At 34.5% G+C, this 20098-nt stretch overlaps 1 protein-coding gene across 1 annotated transcript in view; it reads right to left on the bottom strand.

Moving 5' to 3' along the window:
* The window catches only part of PARP8 (poly(ADP-ribose) polymerase family member 8), a 215756-nt gene that overhangs the window by 10798 nt on the left and 184860 nt on the right, over positions 1 to 20098 (bottom strand). The window contains exons 16-23 of the mRNA XM_037799282.1: positions 18755 to 18847; positions 11556 to 11681; positions 10254 to 10319; positions 7799 to 7866; positions 6000 to 6048; positions 4708 to 4820; positions 4398 to 4470; positions 3064 to 3133 (exon numbers count right to left, since the gene is read on the bottom strand). Of these exons, the coding sequence (XP_037655210.1) occupies positions 3064 to 3133; positions 4398 to 4470; positions 4708 to 4820; positions 6000 to 6048; positions 7799 to 7866; positions 10254 to 10319; positions 11556 to 11681; positions 18755 to 18847 (658 nt within the window). The remainder of the gene's footprint in view (positions 1 to 3063; positions 3134 to 4397; positions 4471 to 4707; positions 4821 to 5999; positions 6049 to 7798; positions 7867 to 10253; positions 10320 to 11555; positions 11682 to 18754; positions 18848 to 20098) is intronic.

The raw sequence follows: 20098 nt of genomic DNA, 5'->3' as shown, positions 1-20098 counted from the left end.
TTCAAAGAGCTACACAACAATATATCCCACCCCATATGGTCTTCTACAATGTGACCTTGCTATTCTTCATCAAGAGATGGAATCTAACTCCCCAAAACCTTGAATCTGGAAGGGCTTGTGACCACTTAGACCAGTAGAGTATGCTGGAAATGCCACAGTGTGACTTCCTAGGCTGGGTCGGAAAAAGCCATGCAGCCTCCACTGGTGCTCCCAGGACATGTGCTCTGGAGAGTCAGGCAAGAAACACAACATGGAAAAGGGATTTCTATGTTGGAAGGTTACACATAGGTGCTTAGGTTGACAGTCCAGTTCATCCCCCACCAAGGCACCAGACATGTAAGTAAATCTGTTTTAGTCTCCAGTGTAGCCCATCTGCCAGCTGAGTATCACTCAGTGGACACTATGAGGGGCAAAAAAAAAAAATTACCCAGCCAAGCCAAGTCCCATACTCCTGACCCACAGAATTCACAAGCATAATAAAATTATTGTTTAACACCTTAAGTTACACAGTAATAACTGGAATAGTTTTCTGCATTTATGCTCACTTTTAATTTTTTGTTATATTTTTTTATCCTAGTTTTCATTTTTTTGTTACCTTACAACCTTCCAATTTCTTAAGTTTTCTTTACTTCAGCATTTCATTATATTAGTTTTTGTTATTGTTGTTTATTTTTGGTATTTCTAATTATAATTCAACTTTTAAGTGTTTCAATTTTACTCTCCCATCACTAAGAAACAGCCTGCTACATGTGTTTGAAAGAGTAGGAAGATTTGCATAGGAATGAGACAGGTAGGCCTGGTTAATCTTCAGCCAGTTATTAAACCTACGTATCCTTTCCTATAACATGGAGTATTAAGACTTACCATAGAGGCAACATGTGAATGACACCTCCTTAAGTTATATAATGTGATCATATATTGCACACACAATCACACACATGAGCACACAAGTAAAACCAACTACACATGCAGACATATGAACACAGAAGTATTTTCTACAAGTCTGAACAGAAATACACCAAACACTAAGGAAGGTTGCAGGAAAGAAGGGAAAATTTTCACTTGTTACTTTATACATTCCTGTGGATTTTATATTCTTTAAAATAACCATAATTACTTTATGTTTAAAGAGAATAGGTTAATTGTTATACTGAGCATTGTAAAATAGTCCAGAAATAAAAAAAAAATGCGCAAAGAAGAAATCACTCCAAATTCCATCACCAGAAGGTAACTAATGATAATTTGGAGATCATTCCTTCCACATTTTGAATTTACCAAGCTCCCTTCAGCACATGCTTTCAACTGATTTCAAAATAATTTCCCTGACAATCTCCCAAAATATTCACAAGAAGCTGTCAAAAAGTAGGATGATTATAAGTGCATTTTTCTACTTCCTTCTAAGTTTTATATACTGTTCAAAATTCCTTTATGAAGTATATAATATTATAATAAAACTTATTTTTGAAGGGTCAAGAGTATCAATAGTTTGTGATCTAATATGTTATGCTATTGTTAAATGAATTTAGAGGTGAAAAAGTTGTAGCTAAGCAGAATATATCTGTGATACATCTATCCTCATATATTTTGTTCTACTTTTTATTGCTAAAGTATTAGAACTTCACTGGATGGAGATTTGCAATGACAAAATTTATGCTAATTGGTTTAATAAATTCACACGGAGCATGAAGTTATGTAAGCCTGGAGGGAAAAATGAGCAGACATAACAACAATCAAAAGAATGAATGAATAAATTAAAAATGTATATATTTGTTGAGAACTTATTAGAAATACAAAAACCAAGATAGCAATATCTCTTGATTAATTGCTTTTCTACACCCCAAACTAAGACCTCCTCATTTTCAGGAAACACACGTAAAAGTTCAAAGAAGATACAGGTGCACAACTGAGAAGTGAATTTACTTTGACAATTAATTGAACTTGCTCTTTATCCTAAGATAGTAAATTCTCAGATGGATTTGGAAACTCACATGAAAACATACATAATTTATAAGCATTCATGTGGAAATCCTCACAGATATTAATATGCTTTAAGAACTTATTTTTTTCATTGTTTCTACAATTCATTTGTCTATGATGCCCTACTAGAATTTCTTTTCATACATAATGTATATTTCAAAATATGTCCTTAAAAGTAAAACATTATATCATTTTGGCTTAAATAAAAAGTAAATAAAGGCTCAGAAAATCTATAATATTTAGATAATTCATATTTTTTATTTTACCATTATTAATAAAATATATTAAAATATCTCCTTTTTACTGACATTAATTTTTTTTCTAAAATTTACAATGCACTAGAGCACAGGATTAAGAATAAGTCAGACTTGCTGTGAAACCTATTATAAGAATGCTCGAATTTCCAGATGGAATGATGTTACCCTGAATGGTATTATAGAATGGGTAATAGTTAGTCCACAGTGTTGAGCTCTAAAGTCAGGATGAAACCTATGTGGCCCTAATTTCCTCAATGACAAACTTAGATCAAATTTCTAGGCTAACCAGGGAGCTCACTTCTAAATGAACCAGAAGATTCTCATTATAAATATACAATATCAAGCACAATATATTTCTAAAGAATCTCTAAACACAGCATATAGCAAAACTCAGCAAATATCCATATACAGAAATTTTCTTTTAGAACACAATTTTAAGAAAGTACAAAGATAAGAGGTGACATGCTAAAGAGCCATACTCAGTAACAATGGATTGATACGTTTGTATCCTCTTCAGTGCCCAGCATAATGCTTCACACACACTCTATTCTCTTTTTATTTGTGGAAAAAATAAATACAAAAACTTTAAAAATGAAATGAAAGTTATTTTTTAAATTGATAAAACATATATCCTATCTTATATACTTGGGTAAGTATTATAAATTCATTCTGACATTTGTGCTTTGTTTTTGCTTCTTACATTTATCAAATGACTTTAATATAAATATATTGAATAAGCTTCATTCACTTGACAGAAAATTGTGAGTGGAATATATAACAATAAAAAAATTAAAACCAAACAAATTTGAGATTAGAAGTGAAATATTACCTGAGTAACCAAATGATATACTTGACATTGGACTAAGATAGATTCCACTTCCATACATTGCACCATGGAGCTAAAATGGGAAGACGTGGGAGAGGGGTCAGTCAACAGTTTCAAATCTTAATATTTTACAAAGGACAGCAATCAGTCTCATGTTGGAACATTAAGTCTTATAAAATGATGAAGCTCTTTTTATTCCAAGGTCTAACTTGAAAAGTAGTATTAAGTATCTTTGTCCTCAAAATTCACAATGAGTTAGCATATGAAAAATGATAGCCAGAGAAAAAATCCTTGATAAAAGTTTCCCAACCTACCAGAGATAAAAAGTGTCATTTATAATAAAGTACTGTAGTAGTTATTTATTTCAATGAACCTAAAATCTGAAAACAAAACAAAGCTCAGTTGAAATACTGAGCTCAGTACTCAGTACTGAGCACAGCACTCAAGAAATACATGTAAGGGAATTCTGATTAGGACTCACATACTAGTATATAAACAAAGTGACCTCTCAGATTTTCATTAGGCAACACTCTCTGTCATCCATTCTTATCCTCCACTAAATTTTCCAATGTACAGTGTTTTATTATCTGAAACTCTTCCACTGGTTTAAGAAACAACTCAGAAAAATTAAACCTCTTACATATTGTCTCTATGTTCTAGGACCTTGAAGTGAATACTAATTCAATACATGGGCCCTAAGGGACATTTACATTCGGCTCTATCATCTTGATGTCATCCTATCATGAGATCTAGTGCAGGCGGTTGTGTTGAATATCTCATTTCCCTAACCTTTACATTATCAGAAGAAATCAGTCATGTAAGAGAGAAGTGGGATGTGAGAGATGAAGGATATAGGTAAAGATGACAACCCCATCCAAGATGTCCTGCCAACTCCATGTGCCCTCCTGCAGGTTGAAAAGTAGGTGTCAGGTGGCTCTTTTGTGTCCCATCTCCAGTTCGCTTCTTCGTAGCTCTACCTTTTTTCTTCTCTAAAAGTACTCACACTGAGGCACAGTACTCAAGAAATGTGTGTTGAATTAATGTATAGAATGCTTGTACAGTTTTACTTTGTGCATGATAATTTCTTTCTACTTATGTTCAAAGTGTGATTTTAATGTTTTCTCACAGATTTTAATTTTCTTTTTCTTTTCATTCCCACATGGCATAAAGATCAATTCTGCTTCTGTCATTTTGTGAAAATGTACTTACACATATTAAAAATTCTAATTTTAATTTTTAAAAGTCCTTTTGCAAGTAATAACTTAAAAGCAGGACTGTTTACTTAACCTCAAAACTGAAGCATAATGAAGTCTTGTTAAAGCATTCCAAAAATTTACCTGCAGTCTCGTATTAGAAGCAACAATCAGACCATTCCTCAGGATTGAGTGCCAGTTTTCAATGTGTGAGCCACTAAAAAAACAGAAGAGAAAGGGAAAAAGCAAAATCAGAAAATCAATGATCTTTTAAAATGGTCACAGTATAGTAAGTCATGATGACCTCTAAAAGTTCTGAGTTTTCAAGTCAAATATTATGAAGGTGACTACTCAGAGTCAATGGCCAACTACTGAAAGTGAATGTCTTCCTCCCCACACATTTCCAGAAGACTACTGTGAAGGCATACCCCACTTAACACTAAGCCATACTCACTGAAATGCAAAGGTGCTTCCAAAGAGTTTTTTAGCAGCTCTAAAATTGGATTCTTTGGCTGGTGGACTGCTGAGAAGAAGGAATTGATGTGGAGTATGCATAAACTTCAACTGCTGTTATTTAAAATAATGACAAATGAAAACATGTCAAATTTGACATATAATAGGCTGATGACAGTTTCAAATTTTACAAGTTTAGGAATTTAGTTTCATACCAAAGCAATTTTAGGTTAATCACATTAAAAGTCCAATTCATAAAATTAAAAATAACACCCTGCATGAATGATAAATCACATGGAATTGCTGACGTAAAAGATAATTCCTTAGACTAATGGGAAAGGAAAAGGAGTACAGATAATTCAAAGTCATTTTTATTTAGCTTTGGAATATACTATATAATCATGTTCAAGCAGATCTGCCTTCTTTAATTACTTTTCTTTTTAAGATTTTATTATTGAATTCCCTAAATATACACTAGCTATTCAACTGGGAAAATATTCTGAACGCTTATTAAGCACAAATGAAAAGTCAGTCCAAGATTTAAAAATTGCTAAAATTATCATTTGCTTTATTTATCTATATTATAAAATTGGAAACTGTCTACATTTAAATATAATTTTTCCCTTTGGTCAAGGAAAAAAATACACAGATACTTTTGGATTAGCTCCTGGACAAAATTTTCTAATTGTATCCCTTTCATTCAGGAATATCCTTATTTAAAAAAGATCCATCAACTTCTCAGAAAAATAGTATTGGTAATATCTGGGATCTCACAATTTTGAGATTCTAGAAGGGAAAGCTGAGATTTTAGCGACTGTCATGATCAGAACTGAATCAGAGTTCCATCAGCTTTTCTTTTTTTCTTTTTCTTAAAGCTTATTAGACTGATAAGTAAGATATCTGGGACCAATATCTTCTTAGATACAGAAAAGTGGAGATGTTCCATCATGAAACAGACAATGATAAAAATCACATTAACTTTCATCTGGTCAATCTCCAAATAAGATTCTTTCTGTCACCTGTGGGATGACTAAATGACCTCACATTGTCTCTATTATTTACTTAAAAGGTCAGGGCAGCAGACTGAATCTGAATTTAATATCTTGGAAAGGCTTGGAGTAGGTGGCCAAATGGCAATTTCAAACTGAAGAACTGAACTTAATCTGGACCCACTTTAATTTCTGGAGAGGCTGCCTGAGAAGCACAAGGGTCAGTTCTCCCAAAACTAGTAAGTTCTCTCCCATTTCTGAACTCATGGTGTATATATATATATATATGTGAAAAACAACTTACCCTGTTAACTGGCAGTTTCACAATATGTGATCTATTACTTGAAATAACCCTGAAATTAAAATAATCTATCAGTCAAAAAAATATGCCCAATATATTTGAAGCAGTTTTTCTTCTTAGTTTGCAAGTGACTGAAATTCATCTTTACTGTATCACAAATTAAACTTGTAGTAACTTTATTTAATTACATAATTAAGTATATAAATAGTTTAGCTACATAATTTAGTCACATAATTAAATCCTGAAACAATTTCGAGTTCATTTAACAAAAGAGATAATATTTTAATCTGATGAAAAAGACCAAAGATAAATTAATTCTTCATCAGAATCCCAAATATTAGAAAAATGAACATTTCTGGATGTACTTTCAAATAATGGTAATCCAAAAAAAGGTTGTTAAGTTGAGTCAGACACCTGCTTCCTTCACATCTCCCTCCATTGTCTAATTAAAAATTAGTTCTAATGAAGTTTGTTTTTCATTAAATATTTGGGGACCTCTTTGGGTTGATATATAAAATAATTAGATATAAAGTATTATACAACCTATCTGGAAAGTTTAAAAAAATAAATTCAGGTATGTGAAATAACTAATTTGTTATGCTTTTCAGTATACAAAACAATAAGTGGGGAAAATTGCAAAATATTTTGATAGGCTTTCTTTTACTTGAAAGGAGAGTGACTAACAAGGTAAAAGAAGAAATTACAAATAATTAAAAGGCAATAGGCTGGTTTCAGAGAAAAAGAAATATCAGATATTTGAGATTTTTGCCTTCTGTTTTGAATATGATGTAAAAATTTTAAAGGTTCAAATGGAAGCTATGTCTTATTTTACTTAATTTGTCAGAATTTTAACAATTGATCATAAAAGATACAAAGAAGGAAGGCTCCTGAACTTCATTTTTGTCATGATCTTCCCAGACTAAATTAAATCTGTATTAAAAAATACTGACCAATTTAAAGTTAAGTCATTGGAATCTTGAGGCAGCTGGTTCCTTCACCTTTGCCCACCTTTACACATTATTAAAGCAATTTTCCTGGCTGCAGCATTGAATAAATACTCCATCAGCCCAATCTCTAATAATCTTTACATCTGTATTATTGCATGATAGTAGTGGCAAATCCCATACTCTGAGTTTTCAAAGTAATTTCAAATAGACATGTACAAAAAACCCCTAGCAAGTATATCAAGAGACAGACTGTCTTCATTTCACAAATGAGAAATCAGAGGGCGAATTATTTAAATAGGCAATTTATGTCAAGGAGTTCTCAACTCACTTCTGCTATTCTCAGTCCAGTCCTTCTGTGCTGGACTAATGCTATGTCCCTCACCAGGCTCACTCTGAAGCAGTGCATCATCTGCAGTCATCAAAGAATTAAATTTATGTTGTCCTTGTTAAGGGAGTAAAATACACAGAATAGACATTTTAGAAAGATTTTTTTTTTCAATAAGGGTTAAAACAGTGAGGTTTTGGCTAGAAAACTGAATGAACCAAAAATGCCTTCAGACACAATCCAGTTGATCACACTTTTTCAAACTATGGACAAACTGATGTCAAATGGATTATATGGCCTTTCAGTGCATGAATTTTCTTCTCCTTGTGAGGAACAAGTTTTAATTAAAGTAAGAGTTATTAAGGACTCCTGAATCGTGAAATCACTGGGCCTTATAAGTTTACAGGAGCACTGCAGCATTGCAGGAGGCAGGCCTAGTAAATAAGGATTTTTTTTTCTTTTTTTTTTTAAAGCAGTTAAGTAGAAAACAACGCTCAGTTTTCATTAAGAGGAAAACTAAAGTTTTATACCATTGCAGTAGGGGATGAGCAAGGGGGTCCTGTTTATCCATCTGCTTCTTAATTTCCAGATATGGTGCCTGAAAAAAAAGTCATTATACTTCTTGATTTTTCTTAAAACTCCATTTTCCCCCTTTCTTTTGGTTTAGAAAAGGAAAATCAGACTGAACAGAATATGCTTAATCTAGTCAGACCTGCAAATCTGCCACTTAGGGTAACAGTGGCAATTACCATAGCTGCCCACCCCCGCCTCTATCCCAGGATGACAGTTTTTAACTTTTAATTAATATTAAAGCAAAACTTGTGATAGCTACTACTCATGCTCATACCTGAGGGCATTTATCCTTAGCTATAGATTTCTACATGAGAAAACCAGTTGCAATTTAAAAAAAAAACAATTCTTCTTGCAAAAGTATTTAATGAAATTTACCCGGACAATCAACCCTTTCATAGAACAAAAGGCAGACTCTGTGACAACTGAAGTCTATCCACAGGCAGTACATACTACAAATAGGACAGTATAATACCATATTTATTTGGGGAGGTTAAGAGAAACCTGGCAACATACCTAGGAAGCACAGACTCAAAGTAAGGGGCACATTACTATTTCCATCTCGACAGTGAAGATGTTGAGGCGTCGAGCAATTAAGCAACTTGTTCAAGGTCAAGGACACACCATTGATCAGTCACACAACTTGGGCCTTCAAATTTCTAGGCTGACGCTCTATTGTCTATAATGCCTCTCATTAAAATAGCTTATGCTTGACCCAGAATAAAAGCAATTTTGGCAACATGATGATCCCAGAGCCAGAGTTTGTAGCTACTTTTATATACAAGAATGATCAGAGTCTAGGATATAGCATAAATACACTATACCAGTGTTTTTCATGACCAAAATGTTTACTCAACTTTGTGTAAGGTATTGCAATAGGTTCTTTTTCTTCAAGTGGAAATGCATTTTATTGTTTTCTTTTTCTTACACAAATAACACATGCTTATTTGAAAAAAAAATCATATGAAATATAAAGTATGAGCACAGAAAAACATCTGGAAGGAATGGTGATTTTTAAACAAATATAACTAGTGTATGAAAGGATCTCTAGTTCACCATTGTCTGACATGTAGGAGGTAATCATATTATCTCATTGAATGGATTAACATGTTTGAATATATGGATAAATTAACTACCAAAAGAAATTAGTTTATTTAAGTTTTACCCTGAAGCCGAGATTGGGTGCTAGAGGGATTATGTACCATGTATACATGTTCCCTTTAGGCCAAGATTTTTAAAGAGAATGAGAAGCAGGCACCAAAGTCACAGACTTCATGTGTGACAGAGACAGCATTTCAATTGGGACAGTGAATGGAATGTATGACGAAGAAAACAGAGACAAATAGAAAGGAAAATAAAATTTGGTAATTTGAAAAATGTACTTTTGGAGCACCATCTTCAAATAGAGGAATAGAGATGTTTTTCTTACAAGACCTAAACCTGGATGCTGTTTTTACAGAGATTAACGGTGGTGGGGGGAAGGAGGGGTGTTGAGTCACTTCACTTCAGGTGAAGGACTGAGGGTCTATGGAGTTAGAAGAATATGAGATGAAGATCACAAAGTAGACTGGGGGGTGTGGGTGGGGGGCGAGGGCTCTTTGTGGACTCCAGGGTAGGAAGATTTCCCCCATTTCTTTCCCAGAGAAAGTTAAAGTGATCCAGAGTCTCTGAAGGGCAGTGAAAGCCTTGAAACCAGCATGTGCAACACACATTATGTGTGATCTTCTAAATTTCTACTTATTAATTTCGACTTACAATGATGAGTTTTAAACCCTTCTTTGGTGGTAGAAAGCCCTCAATATTACAATAGCATGTGCTTTTCTAAGTGCTCAGCGATATGCTATACTTTCATAATAAACCCTGATCCTCGCTTATCAAATTTTTCCAACACAGCTTCCCTAATGGCCAGAAATATAAACTCATATTCAAAAAGAGACAGGTCAGGGAGTCTATGGTCTTCTAAAACTGTCATGAGAGTCTGTGTTATATCTAAAATATTTATGCAAAGTTTATATTTTATGGAATATTTCTGTTTTTACATTGACATTAAAATAATGTTATGAAATGACTATCATCAATTAAAATTGACATTCCAAGAAGATGGTACCATATTTATCCTCTTCCCTCAAATATACCCTGACATTCACCCACACACTGAAGGCTCTTGTGTAAGTTTAAGAACAGAGCATTAAAATTATGCAGATCTCGTCCAAAAGTCATAGTGGCAGCATGCCAACGCTCTGATGTAATTTAATTAAAACATTCTAGTACAGCACAATTATAGTTTTTATACCAATATCCTATATGATAGGAAAATCCATATTTCACTGCATGGTTAATATTCTCAGACATTTTTAAAATATTATTTTCATCAACCAAAACTGAACTTTAAAGACCACAAGATGATATACTTACTTGTGTCATTTCTCTAATAGAAGTTATACTATCCAGTGCTTTCATTACTCGATCATAGTTCTTCTTCTGTTTGAAAGAAACAAAAATAGTGTTCATTTATAAGCCTTTCCAAGTCTACACATAATTAAAGAAAGAAAATATTATCTCTGTATGTGAATTTTCCATCAGGGTCAGTTTGAAAGCAATGACTGCCTTGTGTGCATAAAAGGGAAGACTGTAATAAGATGGCTCAAGAACACAGGATTTACAATTCAGTCAAAAGGAAGAAAACAGAAAACAATACCAGCTCTAATATAAGTATGTAAATCACGTTCAGTCCCCAGGGAAAAAAGCAACAAATAAAAAAAAAGATATTGAGCTCCTGGTTCTAGCTTTCACCACTAAAAAAATCAAGACATGATGAAGAAAGTAAGCATAGAATCCACACTACATCTTAAAGTTTCATTTTATTTTTATTTTATTTTGGTTGGAAAATTGTAACAAGTAGGTGAATGAAACCACATATACAACCAATGATTCATTTTTAAAAATAATGTAAATAAATACAGTTGCTACTTATGAAGGAAGGAAAATTTTTCTAAGGAATTTGGATAGCTGTTTCTAGAAAATCCTTTCAAAATGAACCAAAGCAATTTTAACTCTCATGCAATCTGAAAATTTTGGTATTTCAGAATTCTGCAAACCCCATAAATATTTATAAAATTGTTTTCCCAGTAAGTGATAGTTGATCAAAAATATGAATTCAACTTTCACTTTATTCAGATAACCTGAGTGTGTATATTTGTGTGTTGGGGGAGGGTAGGCACAAGAGACCCATTAAGTGAACACACAAAAGAAAAAGGAAAACCAATCCTTTTATCCCTGGTCCTTAAAACGTGGTTAGCTAACTCAGAATGTCCCCCAAATATAATAAACTTTAAATAAGCAATAAACAATAAGCACATTAACCACTGCAAATCAACTTAATATAGTTATTTACCTACCTGCAATGCAGATCAGATGTGTAAAGATTAGAATTTGAAGCAATTAATTGGGTCTAGTTTCATCCGGATGGAGGTCTGAAAATGATTTTAAAGGAGAAATGGCGAGGGGAAGTAATGGGATAAGTTAAAGACTGAAGGTGGAACCAATCAAGTTTCTGGGAAAAAAATCAGATTTACTAAATGGAATCCAGAGGCCCTGGCAGGCCATGAATATGGTTGATGAAGTAGAGATTTAGACAGAAAGAGGAGAAAGCTAATGAGACTAAAATCTAAATTATTCTTATAGGAAACTTTTGATTGGTGTGCTATAACTACTTACCCTAGGGTTGAAGGCCAGCATCTGAGGATCATTAGGATCTACCACAGAAGGATATGGCTCAAAAATGACAACTTTCCTGGGAGATTCCAACGCAGACCTGCACATGGATACTAGTAGATCTACCACCTTCAAATATACACATAAGATAGTTACAATCCTTTAGGTTTTATCAAGTGTTTTCCCTTTGCTTCTCTCTCGAATGGTAGTATATGCTAATTAGGAGAGCCTCACGACTGCTACCAAGCTCTGAAATCTGTAGCTCATGACTTCAGATCAAATTTGACCATTAATTTAAAATAATTAGTGTGTTGCCCATTTACTAATGTCCTATTTATTCATGTCCTAATAAATCTCTGTTTATGAGCACATTTAAGCACTGCTCTAGGAAGTATGGTAAGACAATAAGCTTTCTGTTTTCATGGAGTTTACTTTCTAATGGCAAAGATACATAATAAAAAAATCAGTTAAACAAATATATGCCTAAGTAGTGTTAACTGCTATAAAAATGAAGTAGTCATTAGAGACTGACGTGGTGGGGATACTAGTTTACAGAGGCCAGGGAAGGACTCTCCGAGGAAGTGATATTTCAACAGAGACCTCAGTGAAGTGATTGAGGGAGACGATTCCAGGTGAAGGAAGCCTTAATTGCAGAAAATGCATTGGGAGTTCTCCAAGAATTACAATCTCCTGACATTATCTTACCTTTCCTACTCTCTGATTTACTAAATACAATGTTTTTCCTGTTATCTTATGATTCTTTTGCAGAATTTATTGAGATGTGGTACCACATAGCAGTTAAGAGCATGACCCAAGGCACCTGTTTCCAAGTTCCTCTCCCCAGGCCCCAAACCAAATAATGCTGGCAATTGAATCAAGAAAACTGACAATGTCTGAATGCCTAGAAATACTAAAGAGAGCATACAAGAGTGGACATATTTACAGTGTGAACATAAGGGATTTAAAAAGGAAACAGGAGATTTAGACTTTAGAGGGAAAGCTATTTCTAGAAAGTTTAAAAAAAAAGGCATCTAAAAAAATATGCACAGTAAGAGTGGGGCAATTTTTGATTCATCTACTTTTATGAAAGGGGCACTGTGACCTAATGACAGGAGGGCTCACTGGATTGTGTGTGTACTCATGAAATACACCCATCCAATCGCAGCTTCCGGAATTACCAGTGACCTAAAATAATTAGCAGCATTCAACCCACTTGGTGTAAGTCTATAAACAACATGCCCCAAAGTACATAAGACATGCACACCCACAAGACTCACTCTTGGGAAAACACTAGCCAATATATATATATATTTTTATCTTCATTTTATTGAGATACATTCACATACCACGCAGTCATACAAAACAAATCGTACTTTCTATTGTTTACAGTACCATTACATAGTGGTACATTCATCGCCCAAATCAATCCCTGACACCTTCATTAGCACACACACAAAAATAACAAGAATAATAATTAGAGTGAAAAAGAGCAATTGAAGTAAAAAAGAACACTGGGTACCTTTGTCTGTTTGTTTCCTTCCCCTATTTTTCTACTCGTCCATCCATAAACTAGACAAAGTGGAGTGTGGTCCTTATGGCTTTCCCAATCCCATTGTCACCCCTCATAAGCTACATTTTTATATAACTGTCTTTGAGATTCATGGGTTCTGGGTTGTAGTTTGATAGTTTCAGGTATCCACCACCAGCTACCCCAATTCTTTAGAACCTAAAAAGGGTTGTCTAAAGTGTGCATAAGAGTGCCCACCAGAGTGACCTCTCGGCTCCTTTTGGAATCTCTCTGCCACTGAAGCTTATTTCATTTCCTTTCACATCCCCCTTTTGGTCAAGAAGATGTTCTCCATCCCACGATGCCAGGTCTACATTCCTCCCCGGGAGTCATATTCCACGTTGCCAGGTATATATTTTGTATTATATATATTTGTATGTACAGTGAGTTGAATTCTAGGCAGTAGCCATAATAAAGATATAATCAAACCCTATTTTTGTTCTCCTTTCTTTCCCTCGCATTCCTTCTACCCTACAGAGAAGCAACTTAAACCAGGTACAGAATGGTTTCAGCATTAACTTGTCTCCTCATGAAAGTAAAACCAAACCCCGAATTCCTGAGAATCAGTCAGATAAAACAGGTTTTTCTGAAACCTTGGACAGGGGTGGAGGTGGTGGAGGAGGAATTGGAACTATGTTATAAAAATATTTAAAAAGTGAGAGTATGCAATTGAAGTGTTATCAAAGCACATGCATTTTTGGCCAATATTTTCACTAGTGTATTTAAGTATATAATAATGCAGTGATAGATGTGGGGATAAAAACTTTGATTAGTAGAATATTTCTGTTAATATACTTCTTAGCTTTTCTTCAAAAAAATAATGTAACTATTCTGGCAAAATTACATGCTGTCCACCCAAGTTTCATATTCTCCCCTTTCAGGGTGTAGAGCTATTGTCAGGTGGCAGCCCCTCAGCAAGGGACTGCATTTCTGCCCCCCTTGTCTAAGTAAGGCCATATGACCAGTTGTAACCAATAGATCTTGAGTAGAAACAGGCCAACCTGATTAAGAAACAAGTGTGCCTTCTCCACTTTCTCTTTCCCCTTGTGTCAAAGACAGCAGAGCTACAGGATGCAAGAAGTCCAGTTTTCTTAATGGCCATACAGAAAGTTGCCTATCAAACATCCAAACTGGATCATTCTGTGAGAGTTAAGTTGCCAGGTTTCTATGTTACAGAAACTAACATTTAGAATTTTTGAATGAAGAAAATTTGGACTGTATATTTCTGTTGGATTTAGATCTGATTTGTGTACCTTAACTTTTACAAATACTTCTAGGGGTAAAAATCTACTTGAAAAAGTAAAACACAACACATAACTGTCATTTCTTTGACCTTAAATCATATATTCTCCATCTCCAGCATTTAAAATGAAAGATTCTGAATGTTAACTACAATAGCCTGCAAGCCAGACATGACTGACTACTTAGACAGAATAATATAATTGAAGGGGCCATTTGGAGGTTGATTAAGATACTTAGGATAGAAATGCAAAGAAATATTATATTCCAGCAGTGGGAATCAGACCATTTTGATGAATGAATATAAAATGTTTTTCGGTTTAAATTATCATGTGCCTCCCAGGTACATCACGATTCAACTGGTAGGGCGAGACCCTTCCTTGGGAATGAAAGGCCTCCAGGCTTTTGCAAATGACAAAATTCAGATGTTACTTTTCAATGATTAAAAGCCCAGCTGGTTAAGAACAGGTGAGTAGCCGACAAATACACAATGTAGTCTGAAAAAGAGGCAGATGCAGAATTGTAGACTAATGGTCTGCAGGCATGGCAACAAGGACTCCTTTTTTAAAAGAAAATCTTATATGAAAGCCCAACATCTAACAAATCAAATGGAGTGGATCTGATTCAAATAGGATTGGAGAATGGGCTAGGGAATCCTAGCTACTCATTTCACAAGACACTGTCATCCCAAACCAGTCTTCTGCAGTGTCCCTTAGGATGTCTCCAACCTCTCGAGCTCCTAGGAGCACCACTTCAAATACACAGGTAAACTGATGTGATGGCACTATGGAGGTATAGTTTCTTTTTCTTCAGCAAAAGAATTAGCTTCCATATCATCTTGAAGATTATAACCAGAATATATGGGTGTTTGTTTAAAAGAATAAAGTAGTGAAAAAAAAATCCCCTTTGAAGTAGAATTACCAAATTCTTTAATCTAGTACTTGTGCTTTGTAAATATCATAATACATTCCAAAATTAATTTCTGTTTAAGAACTGTTATTATTATTGGAGACGCAAGAGGAAAAAAGGTACCTATTATTCTCTATTGATATATCCTACTGTTAGTGGGATGTCATTTCTTTCTTAATAAATAATTTCTATTTGTACACATTAATGGTTTTCTTTTTAAAACTGTTTGAGGGATAATTTGTATCTAGTAAAATGCACAAATCTAAAGTGTACTCCTTGAAGAATTTTTAACATATATACATACACACATATGCACATATTTGAAGAGTTTAAAACATATGCATACATACGTGTACACATGTAAGTGTGTCTATAAACACACATACATCATACCTGTGTAAGTATTTATTTTTACCAAGCTATAAATACCAGCATATATTAAAGCATTTTTTTGTTTTGTTATTTTGATCAATACTAGCTCCAAGGGATAAAAAACCAAATTTCACATTAAGGAAAAAAAAAAAGGAAAGAAAGAAGGGTCTTCATGATCAAATACTTTTGAGGCACCCTTAAGCCATTTGCTTAGTTTTGGGGGTCCTCAGAGCCTTTAGTATACAAACAGTTGCATGTTAGGTGTGGGGGCAATATCATGCAGTATTTTAGAAATTTTTAAATCACTGTGCTGGTTTGAAGTTGTTATGTAACCCAGAACACGCCATGTTCTTTTGATCCATCCCTGTGGGGGCAGACCTATTGTGGGCAGGACCTTTTGATTAGGTTGTTTCAATTGACATGTGACCCAGCCCATTCAAGGTGGGTCTTCATCCTCTACTAGGGTCCTTTGTGAGAGGATAAAAAAGCATTTGAAGGGAGCAGAGAGACAGAGAAATGCTCTAGAGATGCTAAGAGAGGACCGATAGAGGCTCAGAGAGGAAGCCACTGGAATCAGAAGCTGAAAGCAACAAAACCCAGGAGTAAAGGACCTGCAGACACCAGCCATATGCCTTCCCATGTGACAGAGGAACCCTGGATGCCAGCAGCCTTGTTATAGAGAAGGTATCCTCCTGTTGATGCTTTAATTTGGACATTTCACGGCCTTAGAATTGTAACTTGTAACTTAATAAATCCCCATTGTTAAATGTCAATCCATTTCTGGTATATTGCATTCTGGCAGCTTTAACAAACCAAAACAATAGAAGCATTTATCTTCCCCCATGAATCAGCTGTGATCAATATTCTGCTTCTATTATTTTTCACTTACAATTCACTATATCACAATATTGTCCTTAATATTTCTTCTAGATGTACCATAGTTTAACCAGTGAAATAAACAGGTTACTAGATCTGTAAATCTGTTGGGGGCAGGGGCTGTCTACATTAACTAACCATTGTACCTTCATCTATTGTAAAGCCTGTTATATAGTAGGTATTCAATACTTGTTGACAGATTACCAATGTCTGTTGCACTCTTTATACAATCATATTTGTTGCAAAGACACTTCTTAATAGTTATTTTGTCAAGTAAAAAATGTAAAGCATGTATGGATCCAAATCTGTTCATATTTTCCTTCATGATTTCTTCTAACATCAGGTTGTGCATGCTCAATTTTACTCTCCTCTAGTTTTTACATTAAACAAAAACTATCCGTTCATCCATTAGGAATTTGGTTTTGCATACAGTCTAAGGTAAAGATCTAGAGTGCTTTTCCCCCTTATTTTGCAGGTCATTTGTTGTAACCTCACTTACTAAAGAATTCTTTCTTTTTTCAAGAATAGATGTGGTAAATACTAAATTTCCCCACCTAGGGAATTAATGCTATTCTCACAAGCATTGGGGACTACCAATTTAGAAGACTGAGCCCTTGATCTTGGGGGCTTGCCCTTATGAAGTTTGTTACTGCAAAGGAGAGGCTCAGCCTACTTATATTTGTGCCTAACAATCTCCCCCAAAGAATCTCTTTTGTTGCTCAGATGTGGCCTCTCTCTAAGCCCAGTTGGCAGATAAAGTCACTGCCCTCACCCCTACGTAGGACATGACTCCCAGCGTGTAAATCTCCCTGGCAACGTGGAACATGACTCCCGGGGATGAGCCTGGCCCTGGCATCATGGGATTGAGAAAGTCTTCTTGATCAAAAGGGGCAAGAGAAATGAAACAAAATAAAGTTTCAGTGGCTGAGAGATTTCAAATGGAGTCAAAAGGTCATTCTGGAGGTTATTCTTATGCATTATATAGACATCCCTTTTTAGTTTTTAGTGTATTAGAAGAGCTGGAAGGAAATACCTGAAACTGTTGAACTGTAATCTGGTAGCTTTGATTCTTGAAGGTGATTATATTACACTGTGTGACTGTGTGATTGTGAAAACTTTGTGGCTCGCACTCCCTTTATCCAGTGTATGGACAGGTGAGTAGAAAAATGGGGACAAAAAGTAAATGAATAAAGGAAGGATGGGAGTATGGGATGTTTTGCGTGTTCTTTATTTTTATTTTTATTCTTATTTTTTTGAAGTAATGACAATGTTCAAAAACTGTGGTGATGAATGAGCAACTATTTGATGGTTCTGTGAACAACTGATTGTACACTTTGGATGACTGTCTGGTATGTGAATATATCTCAATAAAATTGCATTTAAAAAAAAGAATAGATGTGGTGCCTCCTTTATCATATATTTATAAGACTAAATTAATTAATAATTTGATCCATTTGGGGGATAATCTGCCATTCCCCTGCCATCCTATTCTTTTGCCATAACATTATCTTTGTTAAAATATTATATTGTTACACAATATGTTTTGTATATGGTTGGTCTAGCCCTCCTTAATCAGCATTCTTTGGCAGAATTTTCTTTAAAATTTTCTCTGGATTCTTCTTACAAATGAATTATTAATTCATTCAAGTTCCACAAATGAAGAAAATCTTTTGAAATTGTATTTGTATAAAATAGTAAATTGAAATCAAATAAAATAAATTTTGTCGTCTTTCCATTTTTTCCTTTTTAAAAATGCTTGGAACAAATATCCAACTTGTTTCTGTATTTGTTTTTATATTTTTCTTTAAATGTCATAAACACTGTTATTGTAAATTGAATGCACTCTTCTTATTGTATGTTCTACCCATTATCTTTTCACCAAAGTGTTAAAGATAAATTGGCTTCCATTTTATGACACTATAACTTTACAAATAGCTTTTACATAAAGTATGTGCAAGGATTTCTAAATCTCAATTTCATCACATAAGAAAGATTCACAATTTTTTTCGAACAAGAGAAATTTGGTTTATTTTCTCCCCTCGATAACTGCCAAATGGCCATACACACAATAGATAAAGAGAGCAACATTTGGTTTATATCTAGACAATATCAAATGCTAGTCTGTCTCTTAACAGACTGTCAAAAAGTTGCCCAGAAGAAAAGCAGAGTGAAGATAATTAGTAGATTGGAACAAATTCTTTACATCAAAATGAGAAAATAATTAGTATTGTGTTACTACCTGAGCTCCAGTTGCTATTTCATCAGCAGCTTCATTCATTACTCCCAGAGTTTGAAAAGCAAAAACACACAGCTCTCGTTCACACACGGTAGGCTACAAAAAAGGGGGGGAATCAATAACAACAATTTTATTCCCATTTCCCAATTCTTAAATTAAATTTATGACATTCCACGTAATAAATAGAAAATGCAAAGTTTTTAAGTGTTAAAAAAAAATGCCATTTTAATAAAAGCTGAACTTTGTAGGTAATGTAAGGAACAACTAGTAAAGAGTCTCTTACTAACAGAGTCACAAATGTAAAAATAAATTATCCATTTCAGTTAGTTTTATGTGTTTGCAGTCAGAATGATTTAGCAATAGATGAACATATCATTAAATAGGAAAATCCAACTATTTGCACATGTGATGTATAAAAATAGGCAAATACTCAAGCTGGTGACCTTGTAAAAAATGAGGTTAAACACGAAAGCTGCACAAAACAAATATACTAAAAGGAAATCCACTTTTCTTTTGGAAGAAATAAGCCTGACTTTGCTTCCTTGCTTCCAGCTTTTGAAAGATTGGTTCTGTTGCAAAGACTTTTGACTTCAATAATCTCCTGAAGTCAATAGCACTGAAATACACACTCTGCAATTGCTTTGGGAGAGCACTCATCTTTCAAATCTAATATAGTGTCGTCTGTTTGATTTATCTTATCTCCTGAGTTACACTGCATTAGGTAGCTGATGAAGCCTAACGTGATGCAATCCATGGTGCTGCTATACAGCAGGCAAAAGGCATTTGTTAGTGCCACTGCTCCTGTGCTCACTTATCTCAGAGCATGACTTGGTCTACTGTTTAATCAGGTGGGGAAGTAGAGCCCCATTCCCAACATCCAAGTTCGGAATGGAGCCACATGGATGGCTTACGGATATAAAGCCGACCAATCACAGAGATTTCTGGCTGACTTTCCCCAAAGAGAATTTTAGAATAATAGATAGATATATTTCCTTTGTCAGTCTTAAAAGTGCAGTTTGATTCCACTTCAGAAACAGGAAAAACAACTGTGGGATGAAATTAATGGGAGGGAGTTCTTCTTCAAGCTATATTTGGATGTACTTAGAAGCCTGCTCAATTTGTACCACTTTTTATTTTACCTGAGTGTTATCCTATCCTTAATCTTCTTCCATATTTTGTGTGTATTGATGTGCATACATATTTCACCCTCAGTTTCCCCACTGACATTGGATTGCTTCTTTTATTCACTTTCTGGGGCCTAGGGCATTGTATGGTCTGAAAGAATAATGGCAACTATTTACTGCACATGTGCTAGTGTCAAACACTATATTGGTCACTTTATATGCA

The sequence above is a fragment of the Choloepus didactylus genome, chromosome 11 (genome assembly GCF_015220235.1).
Source record: "Choloepus didactylus isolate mChoDid1 chromosome 11, mChoDid1.pri, whole genome shotgun sequence".
Classification (NCBI taxonomy): domain Eukaryota; kingdom Metazoa; phylum Chordata; class Mammalia; order Pilosa; family Megalonychidae; genus Choloepus; species Choloepus didactylus.
This window is presented reverse-complemented; position numbering and strand designations above follow the sequence as displayed.